The 21,825-nt window shown below is 45.7% G+C and overlaps 2 protein-coding genes across 5 annotated transcripts in view; both read right to left on the bottom strand.

The window, feature by feature from the left end:
* Window positions 1-21,825, bottom strand: part of ST8SIA5 (ST8 alpha-N-acetyl-neuraminide alpha-2,8-sialyltransferase 5) — a 989,793-nt gene that overhangs the window by 284,224 nt on the left and 683,744 nt on the right. The window lies entirely within an intron of this gene.
* LOC137531568 (E3 SUMO-protein ligase PIAS2-like) overlaps window positions 1,244-21,825 on the bottom strand; it is a 36,557-nt gene continuing 15,975 nt past the window's right edge. Inside the window, exons 7-14 of one of the 4 annotated variants that reach the window (XM_068251513.1) lie at window positions 19,826-19,931; window positions 16,821-16,894; window positions 14,580-14,740; window positions 13,219-13,352; window positions 9,172-9,346; window positions 5,107-5,216; window positions 4,084-4,121; window positions 1,244-1,676 (exon numbers count right to left, since the gene is read on the bottom strand). In XM_068251513.1, coding sequence (XP_068107614.1) covers window positions 1,518-1,676; window positions 4,084-4,121; window positions 5,107-5,216; window positions 9,172-9,346; window positions 13,219-13,352; window positions 14,580-14,740; window positions 16,821-16,894; window positions 19,826-19,931 — 957 coding nt within the window. In that variant the 3' untranslated portion in view covers window positions 1,244-1,517. Of the gene's footprint in view, window positions 1,677-4,083; window positions 4,122-5,106; window positions 5,247-9,171; window positions 9,347-13,218; window positions 13,353-14,579; window positions 14,741-16,820; window positions 16,895-19,825; window positions 19,932-21,825 lie in introns of all 4 variants that reach the window. The other 3 variants (XM_068251493.1, XM_068251503.1, XM_068251522.1) reach the window with 3 other exon arrangements.

Here is a 21,825-nt window from a genome sequence, read left to right as displayed (position 1 = left end):
GGGGCTGGTAAGGGAGCAGGCACAGTATCAGCAGCAGAAGTAGAAGGAACTGTAGATTCCACCATTGCTGAATCCTTTATCTCTTTAATGGCCGAGGCCATCTCAGACCGCATCCATCCCATCAAGTCCTTAAATACCACTGGGGATTCCTCCTTTACCACCTTCTCTCTACAAGACTGGCACAGTTTCTTCGTAGAGGAAGAATAGAAACGAGAGTTGCACATAACACAGCGTTTCTCAGTTCTACCAGAAGATTGTCCCCCTTGACCTTGCTGAGACACAGCCTTGTCTTTGTCTTTATCACCTTTTGGGGCTTTAGGCTAAAAAGAAATAAAGACAGACTGTCAGCCTTACAAGGTGGACCTATGATTACAAATCAACTCCCTCAAAGCCTGAAAAATTACAGCTCACCAGAGAGGGGATAGCGCCAGACTCCGCAGAAGTCAGAGGAGAAGGGCCTACAGCGTCCTCCATGATCACCGACAGCAATGGTGATCGTGGCTAACATTCACATATATATACCCCTGTTAATTACCTGCAGCTGAAGTCAATCTTAACACCGCCGCGGCCCCTGCCGCTATGCCGTCAGCTGACTCGTCATGCGGGACGCATGCGCATGACGTCACTTCCACCCGGAACTTCCGGTTTCGCGCTCCTGCCGCCATAAAGCTTCCGCATCTCTAGGAGAAGCCTCCTCCACGCTGTGCGCTGGACCAGCTGAGTCCCCTGCTCAGCCTTACTATGCCCGCGCTGCACGCTGCACTCGCCGCCTGACGTAGTAGCACCTGGAGACCTCTCAAAGCGTCCCGTCCGGGACAGGAAAAACAACTGAATACCTTTTGTGAGTAACATCTTTATATACTACTCCTGCCTGCCTGTTATGCAAATTTGTATCTTCTAGCTTCCTGTCCAAAGTTTGGGAGGGAGACAAGTCTCATAGGAGGGGTGCTGTCAGGAGGACGTTCTGAGTCAGCCACTTACATACCTGATATTTAACACTTTCAGGCAGAGAGAAAAAAAAAAAAAAAAGAACACAGCGCAGTTATTGTTGTGCTAAGCACTGTACAAACCCATGTCTATCTCATCATGTTACCTCGGGTATCCTTTAAGGGCTCTGCCTCTGACACAAATTAACAAGCATGTTTTAGAGGAAATCTGATAATGCCAAAGGGTTCACAAATGTTACAGCGCTACTGTACACCCCAACCACTCCCGCCTGCCCTGACACAAGAAAGCTGCACACTTTGGGGAGGTTTTTTAAGATATTTAATTAAAAAAATACTTATTTACACCGGCCTTCTGTTTAGTGCAAGATATTTACATAACCTAAAATATGTGCAACTCGCAGATCAAACATAACCCAACGGCGGCGTTCTCAGCCTAGCAGAGGATGAGTGTGCGGGGCTCCAAACGCCAAATAATAATAATAATATAAACTATTCTCTTTAAGTCTATTTCTGTACACAAAGCAATAAATAATAATATAGTTATGGAGGCCTGGAGATGTGCTGGTCTGATCACAGGTCCTTCAGCTCCTCCGAGGGACTCCTCTTGCCTGACTCCCCGCCGCCGTCGTACTCTTCAAGGGGGCTGTTCGAGGTTTTGATTTTGCCATGAGTGGACTTGGCTTGGAGAGTCGACTTGAGACTATCCAAAAACATAGGATGATAGTACTGCTTGAAATAAATGGTATTCATAAGAATGACACGTTGTCATGGTGACCATATTACACTCCACCCACCACCACCAGAGTTTTACTACAGAACAAAATGGATGCAGTGTGGCTCAGTAGTGCTAGCTTCACCCATCGCTAGTGAACCACTACAGAACAAAATGGCTGCAGTGTGGCCCAACAGTTTTGGCTCCACCCACCCCTAGACATCCACTACTGAAAGCCAATGTGTACCGATTTAAAAAAAGAAAAGTCAGATACTCACCTAAGGAGAGGGAAGGCTCGGTCCTAATGAGACTTGCCTCGCCTCTCCTCTCCCGGTGCCCGGTCCCGCTCACGATCCCCCGTTGCAGTAATCGACCAGTTTGGTCAAATACTGCCGCTTCGGAAGTCTTCGGGAGCACTCGGGCTCCCGAAGACGAGCCGCTCCATACGGCGCATGCGCGAGTGCCCACTCTGACGCACTCGCGCGTGCGCAGTAAGTGCCCGAGTGCTCCCGAAGACTTCCGAAGTCCCCCGCGGCGGGGGATTTGAACGGAGGATCCACCGGGCACCGGGAGAGGAGAGGGATGGCTCATTAGGACCAAGCCTTCCCTCTCCTTAGGTGAATATCTGACTTTTCTTTTTTTTTAATCGGTAACCATTCACTTGAACAAAATGGCTGCAGTGTGGCTCAACAGTGTTAGCTCCATCTAAGCCTAGACATCCAGTACATAACAAAATGGCTGCAGTGTGGCTCCACCTGCCACCAGAGATTTGGGAGCCAAAAAAAAGAAAAACACATTTCTAGATCTATGCCTAAAGAAATGCTGACATGAGAGGCACAACCATTTTACTTTAAAATGCTGCTTGTCCACCTATCATTTGCCTTTTTTTCCCTAAGTGGATGACCTTGAGCAAGCATGCAGATCAGGAGCTCCTAAGCCCCATACACATGTACGAGGAAAGTCACCAGCAAGGGATAGTTACCCAATCCCTCAGACGACAGATGCGTCACTGGCCTGCTGGTTGGCGACATGTTCTGTGGCTATGCGGGGGAGGGACCACAGGCGGTGACAGGTGAGTAGAAAGAACAATGCTCTCAGCCAACTCCATCTGCCCGGCAGATCGCTGGCTGAGGCATCGGAGGCACCTGTTCACACGCTCGATTTCTGGCGTAGGCGGTTTTTGGCGACTGCCTGGGCCGAGTTTTACGCTCCACTTGCTGCATGCTTGTTCCAGGTGTCTGACACGACTGAGGCAGAAAGTTCAGTATAACAGCTGATGGGAAACTGACATTAAAGATGGCCTCTCATAGCAGGTTACCTTTAAAGCAACACTGAAGCAAAAACAAAAAACATGATATAATAAATTGTAGGTGTAGTACTAATAATTATTAGAACATTAGCAAAGAAGGGAGTCTCATATCCGTTATATAGCTTTTTTTTCATAAAATTGCACCATTTGCTAAAATTTGCAGTACAAACTACACTCTACATTTTAAACTGTTAAACAGAGCAGAAACAATGACCTTTTGAACTTCCTGGCAGTAAAATCTTATCTGAAGCTGCCTCTCACTATTTCTTTGATGTGTAAGTGCTTCTGGAAATTTGAGAGCTCACAGAAGCTCTTTTGCATAGATAAGTGAAGTTTCTTAAAGTGGACCTTTGTTACAGCTGATACAAATCCTAAAATAAATCTGCACGGTTTCTACTACCTGATTCATGGAAGCAGACATATTAACAGTCTGTGCTTTCAAATAAGCTTCTCTGCCATGGCAGTCAGCTGACACGGGAGAAATCAAATTACAGTTGTGATTAGTCACAGATGAGGGATAATTAGACAGTCTAAAGGCTCTAAATACATACAGGGTGCAATTATCTGTGTTTTCCTTCTCTCCTGCGCAAGAGTTCAGGTCCACTTTAACTCTTCCTGCACTGGTAACAATATGAGACTCATATCTTTGCTACTAATGTTCTATTCCTTAGCAGTACTACACATACAATTCATCATAAGTTTATTTTCACTTCAGATTTCCTTTAAAGGGGAACTCCAGTGAACATTTTACTGTTGGCAAGTGATGTAGCTGCTGCATAGTTTTTGGCAGTTGGAAACAGCTGTAAACAGCTATTTCCCACAGTGCAACAGGGTTCACAGACAGGAAACTGTCAAAAGTTCGAACTTTTCTTGTGGGAGGGGTTTCACCACAATATCAGTCATACAGCGCCCCCTGATGGTATGTTTGTGAAAAGGAATAGATTTGTCATGTAAAAGGGGGTATCAGCTACTGATTAAGATAAAGTTCAATTTTTGGTCGGAGTTTCTCTTTAAGACACCGGAGCCACCTGCAGCAGATGTTAGTGTATTATCCTAGTAATGAATATATAAGGTATGAACCCTTATCCCATGTGGCACTGAGAAGCTCAATTTACCTGAGAAGCAACTGGAACCAAAGGGAGAAAGTCCAAATCTGTAGAGAGAGAGGTACAAAGTCCATTATCCACACAGAAGCAGCGCCCGTCATGTCAGTGCTATCCTGCTTACGTGTTAAACAACAACAGTTTCAGGACAAACTGGCAGATAGAAATTCCATCCTCCGCACAACTCCTGCACTGTAGAGACAGACAGAGTAACATCTCTCTGAGAAAGCCAAGTTTTCAAAGCCAAATGAACAAGTACGCTCATCTGAGGCTCATCAGGCTGCTGGAACATACAGATGCCAAGGAAGCCGGACAAAGAGGAGTGCACACAAAAGCATTCCGTACCAGACCCTTTCACCAGCACTGAGGTTCCTCCAAGTCGAAAGGGTCCCTACTCTTTCCACACCAGTAAGCAAAAGGACAAAGAGGACTGTCTCTACACAGAACTCTGTGAGGTGCAGCAGGTTTTAGGTTCCCCAAGGTGCAAGAAAAGAAAAAGGAAGTAGTCTGTAGGGGCCACCTTTGTGCAGGTTTTTGTTGATTCAATCTAGTGGCTGCCAATCAGAGTCCTGTTCAAACCCCTTACTGCAGCCTACACAGAACTCCACAATCAGCCCCCTCCATACCCCCCCCCCCCCCCTATATTTTGCCTAGAATTTGATGTAGTTCGCAGTAGAGGTTCACTGCTTCATCCGCTAACCTCTGTTTTTTCTTCTCTAATGTCTCCAACCCACAACCCTCTTCTAGATTGTACGCTTGCAAGGGCAGGGATCTCCTCCTAGTGTTTTTTATTCTGCTGTAATTTACCATGTGAACATGTATTAGCATTGATGTCTCAAACCACACATCAGCTATGTATTAGTACTTCTGCTGCTGGATGTCCTGATTGTAGTTTTGAACTTCTCATGTATTTATGCTCCCCAATTGGTTTTGTACTATGTACAGAGCTGCGGAAGATGTTGGCGCTTTACAAATAATAATATATTCTTTACAAGTCTATATGTCAGAGTTCACCAGTTGGGCTGTTTGGCTTACCTGAGAGATCAGTAGGGAGGCCGGCGATGGCGGAGTGGCGGAAGTGTTCGGAATAGTCCACCATGGAGGGGTGCAGAGAGTCTGCTTCTACGCCACCGACCTTCCCCAGCCTGATGGTGGAGGGATGATAGGATAACACCCTGTCACAGAAAGGTCACAGTAAACTACACTCGGAACACTAAGCAAATATATCACCTTTACTACCTTCCTTTATAAAATAATAATTTAAAGGGGGTACTGTAGTAAATTATTTAGTTTTGGCATCAGAAACACTAGATCTATATATTGCTGGATATGGTATGTAGCCCCACCCTCCCAGTGATGTCACAGCCTAGGCTACGTGGAATTCTCCCAGAGCATTCTGGGAGACTAGGTATATTTTCTACCAGCTTTGGAACGATCAGTAAACAAACATTCTGTAGAACTGCACCTGACAGGACTAAAGCTGTTGCCACCTGTTATAAATTTCAGAATGTAAGGGTGAGGAAAGATTTTACAATAGGCAAACATTGACTAAACAATCTATAAGGGCTCAAAAACACTACAAGCGATTTTTTGAGTGCTCTGTGGGCATTAGAGCTATCTCAGAGCTTTTTTAGAAAATGCTCCCATTAACGTGCATTAAAATCGCGACCACGGTAAAATCATGTGATTTTAATGTACGGTAAGTCAATAGGAGCATTTTAAAAAAAAAGCTTTCAGAAAGCTCTGATGGCCAAAAAGTGCTTATAGTGTGTCTGAGCCCTAGATTATTTTATTACATTATTTTCACTACAGTTGCTCTTTAAAGGTATGAAAAACTGGGCACACACACATACACTTTGGGGGTGGGTGTCAGGGACTGGGCTGATGTCTGATCGAGCCTTTCGACTGAGATTTAAACGATCGATTGGGTGGCCATGTCGCAGATTCAAACATTATGATCATATTGGCCGGATACAGATACCAAAAATCAATTAATTTATAGGCACCGTAATTGGTTGCTCTGTCCAACTGCCCCATTTTTGTGGAGGTTGTCTTTGCATCTTTGGTCATATATTAACCCCTTTTGTCTCTGCAGCCCTACCTATCAGAAAACACATCACTGCTAACTTGTGAAAGTGCTGAGCAAAAATAACTCTTCAGCCATGTATCAGTAAATCACATTCAGGAAGTGCTAAGGGTGGGTTGCCTAGCAACCTGTGGTCACATTCTAGAGGAAGGAGTCTGCATGCTGTTTCCTGTGGCTTTGCTTCCGTACACTGAAAACATACCTGCCAGTTAAAGAGAAACTCCGACCAAAAATTTAACTTTATCCCAAACAGTAGCTGATACCCCCCTTTTACATGAGAAATCTATTCCTTTTCACAAACAGACCATCAGGGGGCGCTGTATGACTGATATTGTGATAAAACCCCTCCCACAAGAAAAGTGAACTTTTGGCAGTTTCCTGTCTGTGAACCTTGGTGCATTGTAGGAAATAGCTGTTTACAGCTGTTTCCAACTGCCAAAAACCATGCAGCAGCTACATCACCTGCCAACAGTAAAATGTTCACTGGAGTTCCTCTTTAACCACTTGCCGACCGCACGCTTATACCGTGCGTCGGCAAAGTGGCAGCTGCAGGACCAGCGACGCAGTACTGCGTCGCCAGCTGCAGCTTAATTAATCAAGAAGCAGCCGCTCGCGCGAGCGGCTGCTTCTTGTCAAATCACGGCGGGGGGCTCCGTGAATAGCCTGCGGGCCGCCGATGGCGGCTCGCAGGCTAGATGTAAACACAAGCGGAAATAATCCGCTTTGTTTACATTTGTACGGCGCTGCTGCGCAGCAGCGCCGTAAGGCAGATCGGCGATCCCCGGCCAATCAGCGGCCGGGGATCGCCGCCATGTGACAGAAGACAGCCTGTCACTGGCTGCACAGGACGGATAGCGTCCTGTGCAGCCCAGATCTCCGGGGGGAGCAGGTAGGAGAGGGAGGGGGGAGAATGTCGCCGCGGGGGGGGCTTTGAGGTGCCCCCCCCGCAACATGCCTGCAGGTAGGAGCGATCAGACCCCCCCTGCACATCATCCCCCTAGTGGGGAAAAAAGGGGGGCGATCTGATCGCTCTGTGTGGCCGCGGATCTGTGCTGGGGGCTGCAGAGCCCACCCAGCACAGATCCAAACAAACAGCGCTGGTCCTTAAGGGGGGGTAAAGGGTGGGTCCTCAAGTGGTTAAAGCCCCGTGATCTGAGAGCATCTAATAGCAACAGATGTTACCTTTGAGCATAAAATGAAGTATCGGCAGCAGAAAAAGGGAAAAAAGAAAACCCTGACTTTGAATACAGTCATGCGATCAACATTTCGTGAGGCAGCTTGAGGCTCTATGGGTGGAGCTGCTATTTTACTTGTATCATCCCCACTGTTCAGACTGTTAAAGGGACACTATGGCGGAAAAAAATGTAAAATGTAAAATATGTGCAAACAGACAAATAAGAAACAGACAAATAAGCCATAAATTACTCTTCTCCTATGTTGCTGTCACTTACTGTAGGTAGAAGAAATCTGACAGAAGCGACAGGTTTTGGCCTAGTCCATCTCTTCCTGGGGGGATTCTCAGGGATTGATTTTCAAAAGCACTTAGGCCTCGTTCACATCTAGCCAGCGCAGATGGCTGTGCGATTGGAACGCAGCGCATCCGATTGCACGCCATCTGCGTTCCGATCGCACGCCATCTGCGCTGCTGATCCCATCCATTGACAGTGCTGGGATCAGCTCTGCGCTTCTGGGCAAAATGCAGGCAGCAGTACGCAAGCGCTTCCCAGCGCATCGTACTGCTGCGCAGCGCAGTAGATGTGAACGGTAGAAGGGCAGTCTATGCTCTTCTGCCGTTCCTGCATTTCAGCACATCATACGCGCTTCCATATCCGCACGGAAGCGCGTATGATGTGAACGAGGCCTTAGTGAATGGCAGTTGCTCTGTCCAACTGGCAAAAAACTGTAGCGAGCAGGGAATCTGACCAGCATCATTGTTTAAATCCTTTTTAGGGAATATCTGTATAAAGAATAAAAGCCTTGCTGAGAATACCTCAGAATACCTCTGAAGAGATGGACTAGTCCAAAACCTGTCGCTTCTGTCAGATTTCTACTACCTACTGTAAGTGACAGCAGCATAGGAGAAAAGTAATTTATGGCTCATTTTACTCTGGAAAAAACGTACTTATTTGTCTATGTTTGCACATATTTTACATTTTACAATTTTTTGCCATAGTGCCCCTTTTAAGTGGAGGGCACAGCCTGTTTCTGTCTGAGGAGACTGCAGCCAATAGCACGTGCAGTCTGTGATGCAGGATTTCAACAGTGTATGGCTAAGTGCTTACAGACAGATACATACTAAGGGTGCCCATACATTACCGAATTTATGTCATCAGTATCCAGCCGATTCGATCATAATCTGGCAGAGATCGATGCTGCTACAAGGCCACCAGACCAATTCTGTCTGAATCGATTGAAAAGATTGATCGGGTTTGGTCGAAAGGGCTCGATCAGGTGCACAGGAGACGGTTGAGGAGTCGTGCACGCGTAGCAGGTGGGCCTACAATATTCACCACGAACCCCCGGGGAAAGGGATCCATGGAGGTCTCAGAGACAGGAAACGAGGGTAAATCTCCCCAGTGATAACACAGACAACAAATAAAAACCCAAAAGAACATCTTCGATCTCTTTTAAAGGCTGGAGGCTAAACTGTGCGCTTGCCGAGCAGTTCAGTCTCCCTTCTGCCGGTGCAATTTAAATGCAGCCACATTGCAGCAGTAGTAACAGCACGTGTGCCAAGTGCTGACACACGGTGGCATTACCCGGCGGAGGAAAAACGCGGCATGTCGAGTCTGAGTGCAGCTGTGCTCAGACCTGACTCCATGGCGCTAACAAGTGCACAGCCGGTGCAGGAGAGCATCTGACAGGCGGTGAATTCGCCTCCTGTCAGTGGCCCGTGTGAAAGGGGCCTTTCCACGTTCTATACTCATCCAAAAACTAAAATAAAGGAGAGATGCGACAGGTTGTGAGTTCTGCAGCTACTGGTAGGGAATGTAGCCAGAAAGAGATGCACCCACCCTTTAGTCTGGGGTGTGGGGGACTCCGGCATATACAGACATTTCTTCTTAGCTGCCGGCTCCTCCTCATCTTCTGAGGAGCTTTCGATGGTCAGATCTATGACTTCCGCCTTCTTCTTACTCTTCGGCTCGCTGGGCTCTATGATGGAGTACATCTTACTGAGGAGGCCGGACCCTGCCGCACAGGAAACAAGTTACCAGGACCGCCAAAGCTCGCTCGTAAGCAGAGGGGGATCAGTCGGATGATCCCAATGCACGGTTTATACAAATATATGCAGCTTGGCATTGGACCCAATAAAAAGCGGTGGCTGGTGATCTTGGTTGAGTTTGAATCTGAGCTACAAATATTTTCATAAAATGAACCTCCTTAGCGGTAATCCCAAGTCAGACTTGGGCTGGAAATCCTCAGCTCAGAGCGGTAACCTCAAGCTGGATCCATGGGAGGTGTGTAATGTGCAGCGCTGCCACAGATCTATCTAGCAGTATCATTTTTAGGGTCTAAAAGCTTGTGAAAAAATAGCACAATAGCACCACTTTCAGAAACTAAAATCATAGCGCCAGGGAGGTTAACATATACTTTGCATTAACTCAAAATTGTTAGCATCTCATTGACCATATTTACTCTTAGAAAAAACAAAAAAAGTGAACATAAACACAAAGAGGACTTTGCTGGAATCCCATAGTTTTATTTTGGGTTTAACCTCTTCAGGACTGTATGCTTATACCCCCCTAGTGACTAAGCTATTTTTTTTTTACAATTTAGGCCATTGCAGCTTTAAAGGGGAACTGAAGTAAGAGGTATACGGAGGCTGCCATATTTATTTCCTTTTAATCAATACCAGTTGCCTGGCAGCCCTGCTGGTCTATTTCTCTGCAGTAGTGACTGAATAACACCAGAAACAATCATGCAGCTAATCTTGTCAGATCTGACTTGAAAGTCTGAAACACCTGATATGCTGCATGCTTGTTCGGGGACTATGGCTAATAGTATTAGAGGCAGAGGATCAGCAGGGCTGCCAGGCAACTGGTATTGCTTAAAAGGAAATAAACATGGCATCCTCCATATACCTCTCTCTTCAGTCCCCCTTTAAAGAGACTCTGTAACCTCAAAAACCTCCCCTGGGGGGTACTCACCTCGGGTGGGGGAAGCCTCCGGATCCTAATGAGGCTTCCCACGCCGTCCTCTGTCCCACGGGGGTCTCGCTGCAGCCCTCCGAACAGCCAGCGACAGACCCGACTGTAAAATCAATATTTACCTTTGCTGGCTCCAGCGGGGGCGCTGTGGCTGCTTTCCGCTCCGAACTACACGGAAATACCCGATCTCAGTCGGGTCCGCTCTACTGCGCAGGCGCCGGAAACTTGGGCCTGGGCAGTAGAGCAGACCCGACGGCGATCGGGCATTTCCGTGTAGTTCGGAGCCGACAGCCGTCAGAGCGCCTGCGCAGGAGCCAGGAAGGTAAATAATGACGTCATCTTGCACGGAGGGCTGCAGCGAGACCCCCGTGGGACAGAGGACGACGTGGGAAGCCTCATTAGGATCCCGAGGCTTCCCCCACCCGAGGTGAGTACCTCCCAGGGGATGTTTCTGATGTTACAGAGTCTCTTTAAGGCCAGGGCCGTACAACTCAGCACACAAGCCCCCCATTCTGCTAACCAACAGAGCTTTCTGTTGGTGGGCTCTTATCCCTCCTGCCTTGTTTGATTTTTTTTTTTTTTTTTTTTATTTATAAATCTTGCCATTTTTATATTTAATTTTTTTAAACCCTTCCCTCCCTCCCCATACCAGCCAATCACAGCGATCGCCTCTCATAGACATCAGCCTATGAGAGCCGATCACTTTCTGAGTGTCACGGCTGTCCCCAATACAGCACTGCCTTAGATCGCAGCGCTGTACATTGTAAATAGACGGCGATTTTGCTGTCTAACAGTCTCCGAGCTGCGATCGCCGCTGGGAGACTGATGCCGGAGCGGAGGGCCATCATTGAAGCGAAGATTTCCACGCATTCTGCTGAAAAAACCCCGCCCCAGGACTTGACGCCAATTGACGTTAGGCGGTCCTTGTGCTGCGTTCATGCCAATTGGCGTGACACTCGTCCCAAGATAAAGCTACCTTAGGTAAGCACAGAGGTTTGTATATGCTGGATTCAGATACCACAAGGTTGCCGGCGTAAGATCACATGATTAAGGCCGGAAGCGGCCGATACGCGTGGTGAAGGCGTCCTCACTGCTTACCATGTGCAGCCCGGCCATATACCCTGCCTAAAGCCTACGACGGAGCCTGCCGCCGGCTGACCGTGCGGGAGGCCCTGTACAAGAAGGGTAGTGTGGCTGGACCTACTGCCGGCTGGCAAAAAACCCGTGTGCACACGTTTGCTCCAGTTTTCTTCCATGAGACCTGAGGGATCCTACTCGCACTGCTGAATATACTTGTAGTGGATGTTACTAGCTAACATAAGGCTGTAGTTTGAAACCCACCGGATACGTGATGGCCATAAACTGATCTACTGACTGGTGAGAGCCTCGGTGAGGCAGAACTTTGCTTTCTAACTGCATGTGCATTTAGTTCTGCGGATCTGTGTCCAGCTTTTGCCATCTAGGACTCTCATGCCTATGCGGGTATTTAGCCATGTTATGGGATAGTTTATTATCCTGCACTGGGACTTTGCTTAGCAGATGCAGCATTTATTAACATAGCTACATACGCTTACAGTAGGTGTGTGATGGGATCCCTGGTCGGACTGGTATGACAGCTATGCTGTTTGTGTGAGCTCAGCCGGCTGTGCATGAACATCTTAGCAGTGAGTGTTTTATGTTTTTAAGAGACACAAAGTGTCAATACAGTGTTATTTATCTTTTTGAATAAAGCTTTTCCAGTGAAATTTGAAGCAGGGTCTGATTGAACATATCTTTTTCTTGGCACTTACCTTTTTCAGCCCCATGCTCCCACATAGTTTTGTGGTGTTCAATGCTTAAATTACCTGTGTGTTCCAGGACTTATATATATTTTTTGCCGGCGTAACGTGACATCACAAATGCGCTCACAATGGCCTCTATTAATAAAATTTTTACTGCATGCTTACCGCTGGAAACAGCTGACTTTCCCTACCAGTTAGTCTCAATTCATAAAAGCTGTTTCCGCATGAAAAGCTACAATTCCCCAGCAGAGCGATACATTTCCGCCTTGTGCGTTGATTTTCTAGATTTATCCAGAAAAAGTTACAAAATATCAATTCATAAAGATTAGAGGAAGTGGTATGCGTACGGGAAATACCGCTTCCTCTGATGTAGCGAGAAGCGTGCACAATACATACAAGTGAATGGGACAGACCTCCCAAGCAGCAGCAGAGAGAGCAGCGCAAGGAGGGACTCTGCCTGCTTCTGTGTTTCCACTAGGTTACCGCCTGCCTGCAGCGGGAAATCTCTGCACTGCTATCGCAGCTGACAAGATTTTTATGAAAGACCACCCAAAAGTCTAAAATATCGATGCGGTATTTTCCCTCCACGAATATTTTTGCCCCAAATGTTTTATGAATAGAGGCCATTATGTTGACAACCATGTGGGGTGCTTGTATGGGAGGTAGAGTGCGCAGATGGAGCCAGCGGTGGACACCCACAGGTAAAGTATCCATGCAGTGGCACCCGGGGAAGGCACGACAGCGCCTGGGGTTCTGACGCATTTGTTCCGATATCACACACCATTACCACCGCTCACGCATGTTGGCCCAACGTCTTGCAGCATGTCTGATCTACGCACACCACCAATTCTGGCCCAAAATTTGTCACATTGTCGATCAAGCCTGCTCTTGGATTTTCATCCGATTGGCTCATGATCATCGAATCGGATGGTCGATCACCCGCCAAGTCGCCTGATATATGGCCACCTTAAATCAAGACAAGGGGCCAGTAGACTTGACAAAGCTATTCACAGCTGAGCAGCCTCCCATAAATTGTATCAAAGCTCCATTCCTCCATTAATTCCATTTAGCTTCAGGTAAGTCGGCAAGCAACTTTCCGGCTTGGGGTTCACACTATGGGGGGCCCCCTTACCTTCAATGTGGGGGTACTGAGCGCTCGGGGCAGTCACTACTTCCTTCTTTGGTCTCATAGGGCACCAAGACCCGTCCTCCTGGAACTGGATCTCATCTACATCCGAGCACTGGTTCAGGATCTCCATGAAAAGCCTGGAATCAGCAAGAGAAATCTGTTACTATTGTTTTCTTTAAAGCAGGATCATCAGCTACAAAATCAAATTCCATTTACCCGCTGTTCTGTGTCTATTATGTAGCCTGGAACCTCACCCTGCATTGCAAGCGCACTAATCTATTCAGAAATGTTTCTGCTGTAATAAATCTTATTTCAGTCAGCCTGGCTCTATTTTTGAAATTGCCAACAAGAAGGAAGCTTGTCATCACCCCTCCCACATTCCTGCTCTTCACTGATTGGCTGACATGTTTACAAAGCAAGCTAGCTATGACAATGCAGGGTCTAGGAGGAAAAAAAAGTAAGGGAGGAAATGACATCAGGATTGGCTTCAGTCAAAAGGAATCAAGATAGAAAATGCCAGGAACAGAATTCTCTTTATTTACTATACAAGATTCACTGTAATTAAAATGTGGACAGTACAATACATCTGTTATGTAAGTAGAACAAATAGTTATCCTCTTATATATGTGGTTTTTTCCCCCTAGGATAGTATGGCTGTCCCTGCTGCTTTAAAGGGAACCCGAGAATAATATGGCGGCTGCCATATTTATTTCCTTTTCAGTAATACCAGTTGCCTGGCTGCCCTGCTGGTCCTCTGCCTGTAATTCTTTCAACCATAGACCCTGAACAAGCATGCAGCAGGTCGGGGGTTCCTGACAATATTGTCAGAACTGACAAGATTAGCTGCATGCTTGTTTCTGGTGTTATTCAGTTCACTACTGCTTAAAAGGAAATAAATATGGCAGCCTCCATACCACTCTCTTCTCGGGTTCACTTTAACCTCCTTAGCGGTAACCCAGAGTCAGGCTCGGGATGGAAATCCAAAGGTCAGAGCAGTAATCCCGAGTTGGAGCCATTGGAGGTGTGGAATATGCAGGGCTGTCCCAGCTCTATCAGGCGGTATGATTTTTAGGGTCTGAAAGCTTGTGAAAAAATTGCATCGCTTTTAGAAAAAAAAATCTGGAAATAATCATACCGCCAGGGAGGTTAAAGACTCCCTTCTGCTAAAGCATATTTATATAAACCGTCACAGTGAGGTTATAAACTCCGCCTACAATCGCAGTATTCACTGCTGTCAGGTTTGCTTTAACTATTACTACCCTTCACACTAACTTTAAAAACTGTATTGTAAGCCCCAGACTGTCATTTAACATTTACACAAACTATCACCATATCCACAATAAACTCCTGAAAGCCACACCTACCCATCCAGTATCAGACTCTCATAGCTGGCCTTCTTGTCACACACGGGGCAGATCCAGGTGGGCTTCTTTTCATTCATCTGCAGGTAGAGGGCGGCGTCGAAGCACTGCAGGTGAGTGCAGGTGACAGCGCGGCATGGGAGGGTCAGTCGCATCTTGCCTAGCTGAACAGCAGAAAACAAGTCACTTAAAGGGAACCTGAAGCAAGAGTGACATGTAGGCTGCCATATTTATTTCCTTTTAACCACTTGCCGACCGCGCACTCATAACGCGCGTCGGCAAAGTGGTAGCTGCAGGACCAGCGACGCACATCTGCATCGCCGGCTGCAGGCTAATTAATCAGGAAACAGCCGCTCGCGCGAGCTACTGTTTCCTGTCAATTCACGGCGGGGGGCTCCGTGAATAGCCTGCGGGCCGCCGATCGCAGCTCGCAGGCTAAATGTAAACACAAGCGGAAATAATCCGCTTTGTTTACATTTTTACAACGCTGCTAACAGTAGCAGCGGTGTACTAGATCAGCGATCCCCGGCCAATCAGCGGCCGGGGATCGCTGTCACATGACAGGCAGGAGCCTGTTAGAGGCTGCACAGGACAGATGCGTTCCTGTGCAGCCTCTGATCTCCAGGGCAGGGAGGGAGAAGAGGGAGAGGGGGAATCATGCGGTGGAGGGGGCTTTGAAGTGCCCCCCCCACCACCCACATGCATGCAGGAGCGATCAGACCCCCCAGCACATCATCCCCCTAGTGGGGAAAAAAGGGGGGCGATCTGGTCGCTCTGCCTGGTATTTGATCTGTGCAGGGGGCTGTAGAGCCCACCCAGCACAGATCTTAGAAATCAGTGCTGGTCCTTAAGGGGGGGGGGGGGGGTAAAGGCTGAGTCCTGAAGTGGTTAAACAATACCAGTTGCCTGGCAGACCTGCTGATCATTCAGCATCAATAGTGTCTGTGTCGCAACCCTGAAACAAGCATGCAGCTAATCTTGATATTTTTATCAAAAACATCTGCATGCTTGTTCAGGGTTTATAGCTAGAATTATTAGAGGCAGAGCATCAGCAGGACAGCCAGGCAACCAATATTGTTTAAAAGGGAATAAATATGGTAACTTCCATATCCCTCTCACTATAGGTGCCCTTGAAGTGCTTTTTAGAGAACCACAGCTATACATTAGACATAATCTTCTAAGGCTTTGCATGTAGACCCATCCCGTTCAACACACAGCAGGTTTAAGGAGACTGCATTAAAGAAACCATCCTTGGGCTCAGATGCTACACGCAGCTACAGACCGGTCTTCAAACTTCCCTTCCTAGGGAAGCTACAGTAAAGATCTCATCTCAGAATGCAAATAACAGAAAGCTTCCAATTTCAGATAAGACAAGGACACTATGAACAAAAGGTAATTGAACCCCCTGCCCCCCCACCTTTGAAGAATTTACACAGTGATGTAAGCCTGTTGTCTAGGTGATATTAGATGTGGGAGGGGAAGTAAGCTGTGGCAGTAGGGAGGAAAAATTAACACTGAGCTGGGTTGAAAAGAAGAGGGCATTAGTGTTGTCACTTTTGGCATCACTAACAAACAGTAAAGATGGAAACCAATAGAAATATTATTTTAATCTTATTTTCATATCACATTTTCTCCTAAATCTGGCAGTAAACACTAAAAAAAAAAATCAGAACAGGTAAGCTAAATAAGAAATCTTTGTTATTGGACGATTGATCATTTTTATTTTTTCAGTTAATATGGAGCTCTAGCCACTTTAACTACTTTAAGACCACGTCGCGGCGATTGGTGTGAATGCAGCGGCTCCCCCAGGACCGTGTAACGCCAATCGGCGTCATGTCCTGGGGGCGTGTTTTGCTCCGCTCCATCATCAGTCTCCCAGTGGCAATCACCGTTAGGAGACTGTTAGACGGCAAAACCGCCATCTATTTACATTGTACAGTGCTGTACCGGGGACAGCCGTGACACTCGGCTGTCCCTGGGGAGGCACAAGAGCGGATCGGGGGGGGGGGGGGGGGGGGTAAGTGAAATGAATTTATAAAAATTCAGCAGCGATCAGAGAGCAGGAAAGGGGGGGGGGGAGGGGGTGTTATTTGTGTGCATGGATCTGTGGCTCTGCAGCAAGCCATTGAAGCTGCAGAGCCCTAATTTGAAACAAAAAAAAATAAATAAATAGCCTGGGCACGGGGGCGACTCTTGGTCGTAAAGCTTGCGGTCCTTAAGAGGTTAACATAGCCAAGTACTTACAGGGCACATGAGGGAGACGCGCAGGCTGGTGGTGGCGATCTCGCTGTCCGGATCGGCCGTCAGCTTCTCTTTTACTGAGGAGGGAAGAGTCAGAGTCACATATACAAAGTTACAAAGCAAACTTATCCCCACACACTATATACCATCGGATCATACATTAAAGAGGACTTGAACTCTAGCACAGAACAGAAGGAAAACATGGGAACCTGTATTTAGAGTTTAGCCTGTCTAATTCCCCCTTATCTGTGATTAAGCACCAGTGTAATTTGATCTCTTCAGCTGTGTCAGCTGGCTGTCTCGGCAGAGCAGATACTTTCTAAACACAGGATGTTAACCCTATGTGTGCTTCCATGAAAGCAGGAAATAGACACGCTGCAGATTTATTGCAGGACTTGCATCAGCCGTACCAAAGATTTTTTTTCTTCTTCAAGGTTTATGATGCTGTTGTGTATCTTTTAGAGCAGAGAGGAAGTTCCGAGTTCAGGTCCGCTTTAAAAATATAATCGGGGTGTAAGGTCTTCTTATGGTGCCTGGCGACAGGACACTACTGGCTCATTGCTACTGTCAATCTTTTAATATAGGAACAAAGCACACATCAATCTATCCAGTTCATATAAACACTACAGTGTCAGCTCTTAAAGGGGCACTATGGCAAAAAAAATATAAAATGTAAAATATGTGCAAACATAAACAAATAAGAAGTATGTTTTTCCAGAGTAAAATAAGCCATAAATTACTTTTCTCTTGTGTTGCGGAGGTTTTGGACTAGTCCATCTCTTCATAGGGGATACTCAGCAAGGCTTTTATTCTTTATAAAGATATTCTCTAAAAAGGATTTAAACAATGATGCTGGACAGCCTCCCTGCTGGCTACACAGTTTTTTGGCAGTTGGACAGAGCAACTGCCATTCACTAAGAGCTTTTGAAAATAAATAAATCCCTAAGAATCCCCTATGAAGAGATGGACTAGTCCAAAACCTGTCGCTTCTGTCAGATTTCTACTACCGACTGTAAGTGACAGCAACATAGGAGAAAAGTAATTTATGGCTCATTTTATTCTGGAAAAAAAAAATGTACTTCTTACTTGTATAAGTTTGCACATATTTAAAATTTAAAATTTTTTCGCTATAGTGCTCCTTTAATCTCCACTAAATGCATATCAATCTTCAGTCTAATTCCATATGGAGGAAATCTATTTTCACCACCAGGTCACCCGTCAGCGAACAAACTCATCCTCCCGTTGTAACCTCTGTTAGATGGGTTAGCAATCGCTTTATATGGCCCAGTCTCCTTGGTGCATCAGGATCCAGGCTCCCCTTTAGTGTGCCGTCACTCAGTGTGCAATGAACAGCCGGAAGTCTACTTTTGAACCGTTTGTGGACAGCCGAGGAGATCTGCTCACAGACCTATACCTATATATAGGTATAAAGGTGGCCACACACCATACAATTTTTTAAATATCTGTTCAATTTAAGAATTGCAATCAATTTTTCACACTGATTGTAACATTTCTAAAATATGACCAATGTACCACACACCTAGGTTCAATTTTTCCCCAATTATGATAAAACTGATTGGAAACTCTGAGAAAATTGCTAGTGTGTGTATATTAATAAATTGATAATCTTTAAAAAAAATTGGAGAAATATTTGGCATTCCGGATCGATATAAAAAAAAAAATCGAAAAAAAAACCCCAGGAAATCCAATCGGATTTTTCAGTCGAATGAAAAAAAAAAAAGCTTTCAATTTTTTCAGGAGATAACATCGTTTTTATCAAATTGCTGTAAAATGGAATCATTTTATTGTATGGTGTGTGGCCACCTTAAGATTGATATGCATTTAGTGGAGATTAAGAGCTGACACTGTAGTGTTTATATGAACTGGATAGATTGATGTGCGCTTTGTTCCTATATTGAAACTTTGTTCTGGACTGCCATCCAAGAACTGAGCGCACTCTGGTAGCTTTGTTATTATACACGCTGCAGCGCTTTTGGTGTAAACGTTTGAGTTATTGCTACTGGCAACAATACACTGCTTGCCCTAGAGAGGAAGGAGTGCAGTGCTGCTTTATTATATGCCACTCTTCAACTGGAGAATTAAAGAGGCCCTGTAGTGACAAAGTACATTATTTAGGATACTCAGCTATCCCGGTTTCAGCATCAGAAACACTTCCAATCGCTATATATTGCTGTATATTGGTATGTAGCCCTGCCCTGCCAGTTATGCCATAGCCTAGGCTATGATGTAATGTAATACAGCACTCCTTCCCTAGAGCACTCTGGGTGCTTTTGCTCACTTCGGAACATGGAAAACTTTGTAGTGAAGCTCCTTGCAGCCACTAGGTGTCATCCTTTAGCTAGTGAAGTCACACAACCTGCAGAGAAACACAAACTATGGTAGGACATTAAACTATGGTAAGATTAGATTGTGAGCTTCTTTAATGCTGGGCATACACAGCATTTCCAGTCCTTATCAATCGAGGCGCTGATGGCTCGATTGATAATATCCGACAGGTCCGATGACCCGCCAGCGGACAATAGCGGGGAATCGAGCGGCTGATAAGGAGCGCCGGCGGGGACGAGCGGAAATCAAAACTGCGTGGACGAGCGGGGATGCGCTGGCATCGAGCCGGCGTATAATTGGCTAGGTGTATGCCTAGCATTAGGACAGTCAGTGACATGACTATGTACTCCGTACAGTGCTGCAGAAGATGTTAGTGCTATATAAATACATGATAACATGGTAGGACAGACTATGGTAGGATTAGATTGTGAGCTCCTCTGAGGACAGTCAGTGACATGACTATGCAGTCTGTACAGTGCTGCAGGAGATGTCAGTGCTATATAAATACATAATAATAATAATAATAATAATATGGTAGGTCATTAGACTCGGACTATGGTAGTGATTACATTGTGAGCTCCTCTGAGGACAGTCAGTGACATGACTATGTACTCTAATAATAAAGAGGCCCCCCCCCCCCCCACACACACACACACACTTACTCAGAGCCCTGGAGTGGTCAGGGTTCCGGATGCCTTTCATCTTCAGCTTCTGTAGCAGCACTGCAGACGTCAGCTGCCTCACCAGGTAAACAGACATGGAGTAATTCTGAAAGACAACACAGGCTCAGTCCTGCTGGATGCAGAAATACAATTTCCTTTCATGCAAACCCAACACAAACCGGAGCAAAAGAAACTGAGCAAAGGATGAAAAAATGCTCTGCCGGCTGCCTTCTGTGCAAACACTCCGTAGTTCCAGACATATATAGGGTAAAAGTTAAAATGGACCTGAACTCTTGCACAGGACAGAAGGAAAACTGAGAAATGCACCCTGTATGTATGTAGAGAGTTTAGCCTGTCTAATTCCCCCCATCTGTGACTAATCACAAGTTGGGATTTGATCTACCAGCTGGCTGCCTCAGCAGAGCAGCTAATTTGTAAGCACAGCCCTATGTCTGCTTCCATGAAAGTAGACACACTGCAGATTTATTGCAAGATGTGCATCAGCTATAACAAAGAAAAAATTTTATTTAACCACTTCACCACTGAGGGGTTTTACCCCCTGACCACCAGAGCAATTTTCACCTTTCAGCGCTCCTTCCATTCATTCGTCTATAACTTTATTATTACTTATCCCAATAAAATGAACTATATCTTGTTTTTTTCGCCACCAATTAGGCTTTCTTTAGGTGGGACATTATGCCAAGAATTATTTTATTCTAAATGTGTTTTAATGGGGAAATAGGAAAAAATGTGGGAAAAAATTATTATTTTTCAGTTTTCGGCCATTATAGTTTTTAAATAAAGCATGCTACTGTAATTAAAACCCATGAAATGTATTAACCCATTTGTCCCGGTTATAAAACCATTTAAATTATGTCCCTATCACAATGTTTGGCGACAATATTTTATTTGGAAATAAAGGTGCATTTTTTTCAGTTTTGCATCCATCCCTAATTACAAGCCCATAGTTTATAAAGTAACAGTGTTGAACCCTCCTGATATAAATATTTAAAAAGTTCAGTCCCTAAGGTAACTATTTATGTTTTTTTTTTTTTAATTGTATTTTTTTTTTTTTATAATTACAAAAAAAAAAAAAAAAAAATTGGGGAGTGTGGGAGGTAATGAGTTAATTTATTGTGTAAATGTAATGTTTGTATATGTAAAATGCTTTTAGGGTGTAGTTTACTATTTGGCCACAAGATGGCCACAGAGTGTTTGTTTACATGCGACCTGTAAGCGTCCGGAAGGACGCTTACAGGAAGCAGTAGGAGGCTGGGAGACGCACAATGATCTCGCTGTTTCTGAAAGAAGCAGCAGATCATTGCGGGGGCTAGATCAACAAACGGGAATGGATTTTCCCGTTCATTGATCTCCAGGCGAGCGGGCGGCGGCGTGCGCGAGCGGCGGGTGCGCGCGCACGAGCGGCGGGAGCGCGGACAGCGGCGGTAGCGCGGAAGGTACGGATTTCTCCGTCCCTGGTTTTTTAGGAGGGAAAAAAGGGGCGGAGAAATTCGTACCGCTGGGGGTAAAGTGGTTAAAGGTTATTAAGCTGCTGCTTATCTTTTAGAGCAGAGAGGAAGTTCTGAGTTCAGGTCCGCTTTAAGGTACATCTGCATTAGAGTGAAAAGACCCACTGAGACTCCCATCTAGTGATTGCCCTTTCCTTACCGCATTACCATAAAGAGGAATACAAGCTTCATTTAAAGGGCAACTGTAATGAGAGGGATATAAAGGCTGCCATGTTTATTTCCCTTTAAGCAATACCAGTTGCCTGGCTGTCCTGCTGATCCTCTACCTCTAATACTTTCAGCAATAAACCCTAAACAACCATGCAGCAGATCAGATGTTTCTGACATTATTATCAGATCTAACAAGATTAGCTGCATGCTTGTTTCTGGTGTGATTCAGACACTACTGCAGCCAAATAGATCAGCAGGCCTGCCAGGCAACTGGTATTGTTTAAAGGGAATATATATATATATATATAAACTATTTGCCCC

This window comes from Hyperolius riggenbachi, chromosome 1, assembly GCF_040937935.1.
Source record: "Hyperolius riggenbachi isolate aHypRig1 chromosome 1, aHypRig1.pri, whole genome shotgun sequence".
Classification (NCBI taxonomy): domain Eukaryota; kingdom Metazoa; phylum Chordata; class Amphibia; order Anura; family Hyperoliidae; genus Hyperolius; species Hyperolius riggenbachi.
Note: the sequence above shows the minus strand (reverse complement) of the source record. Positions and strands in the feature narration are given on the sequence as shown.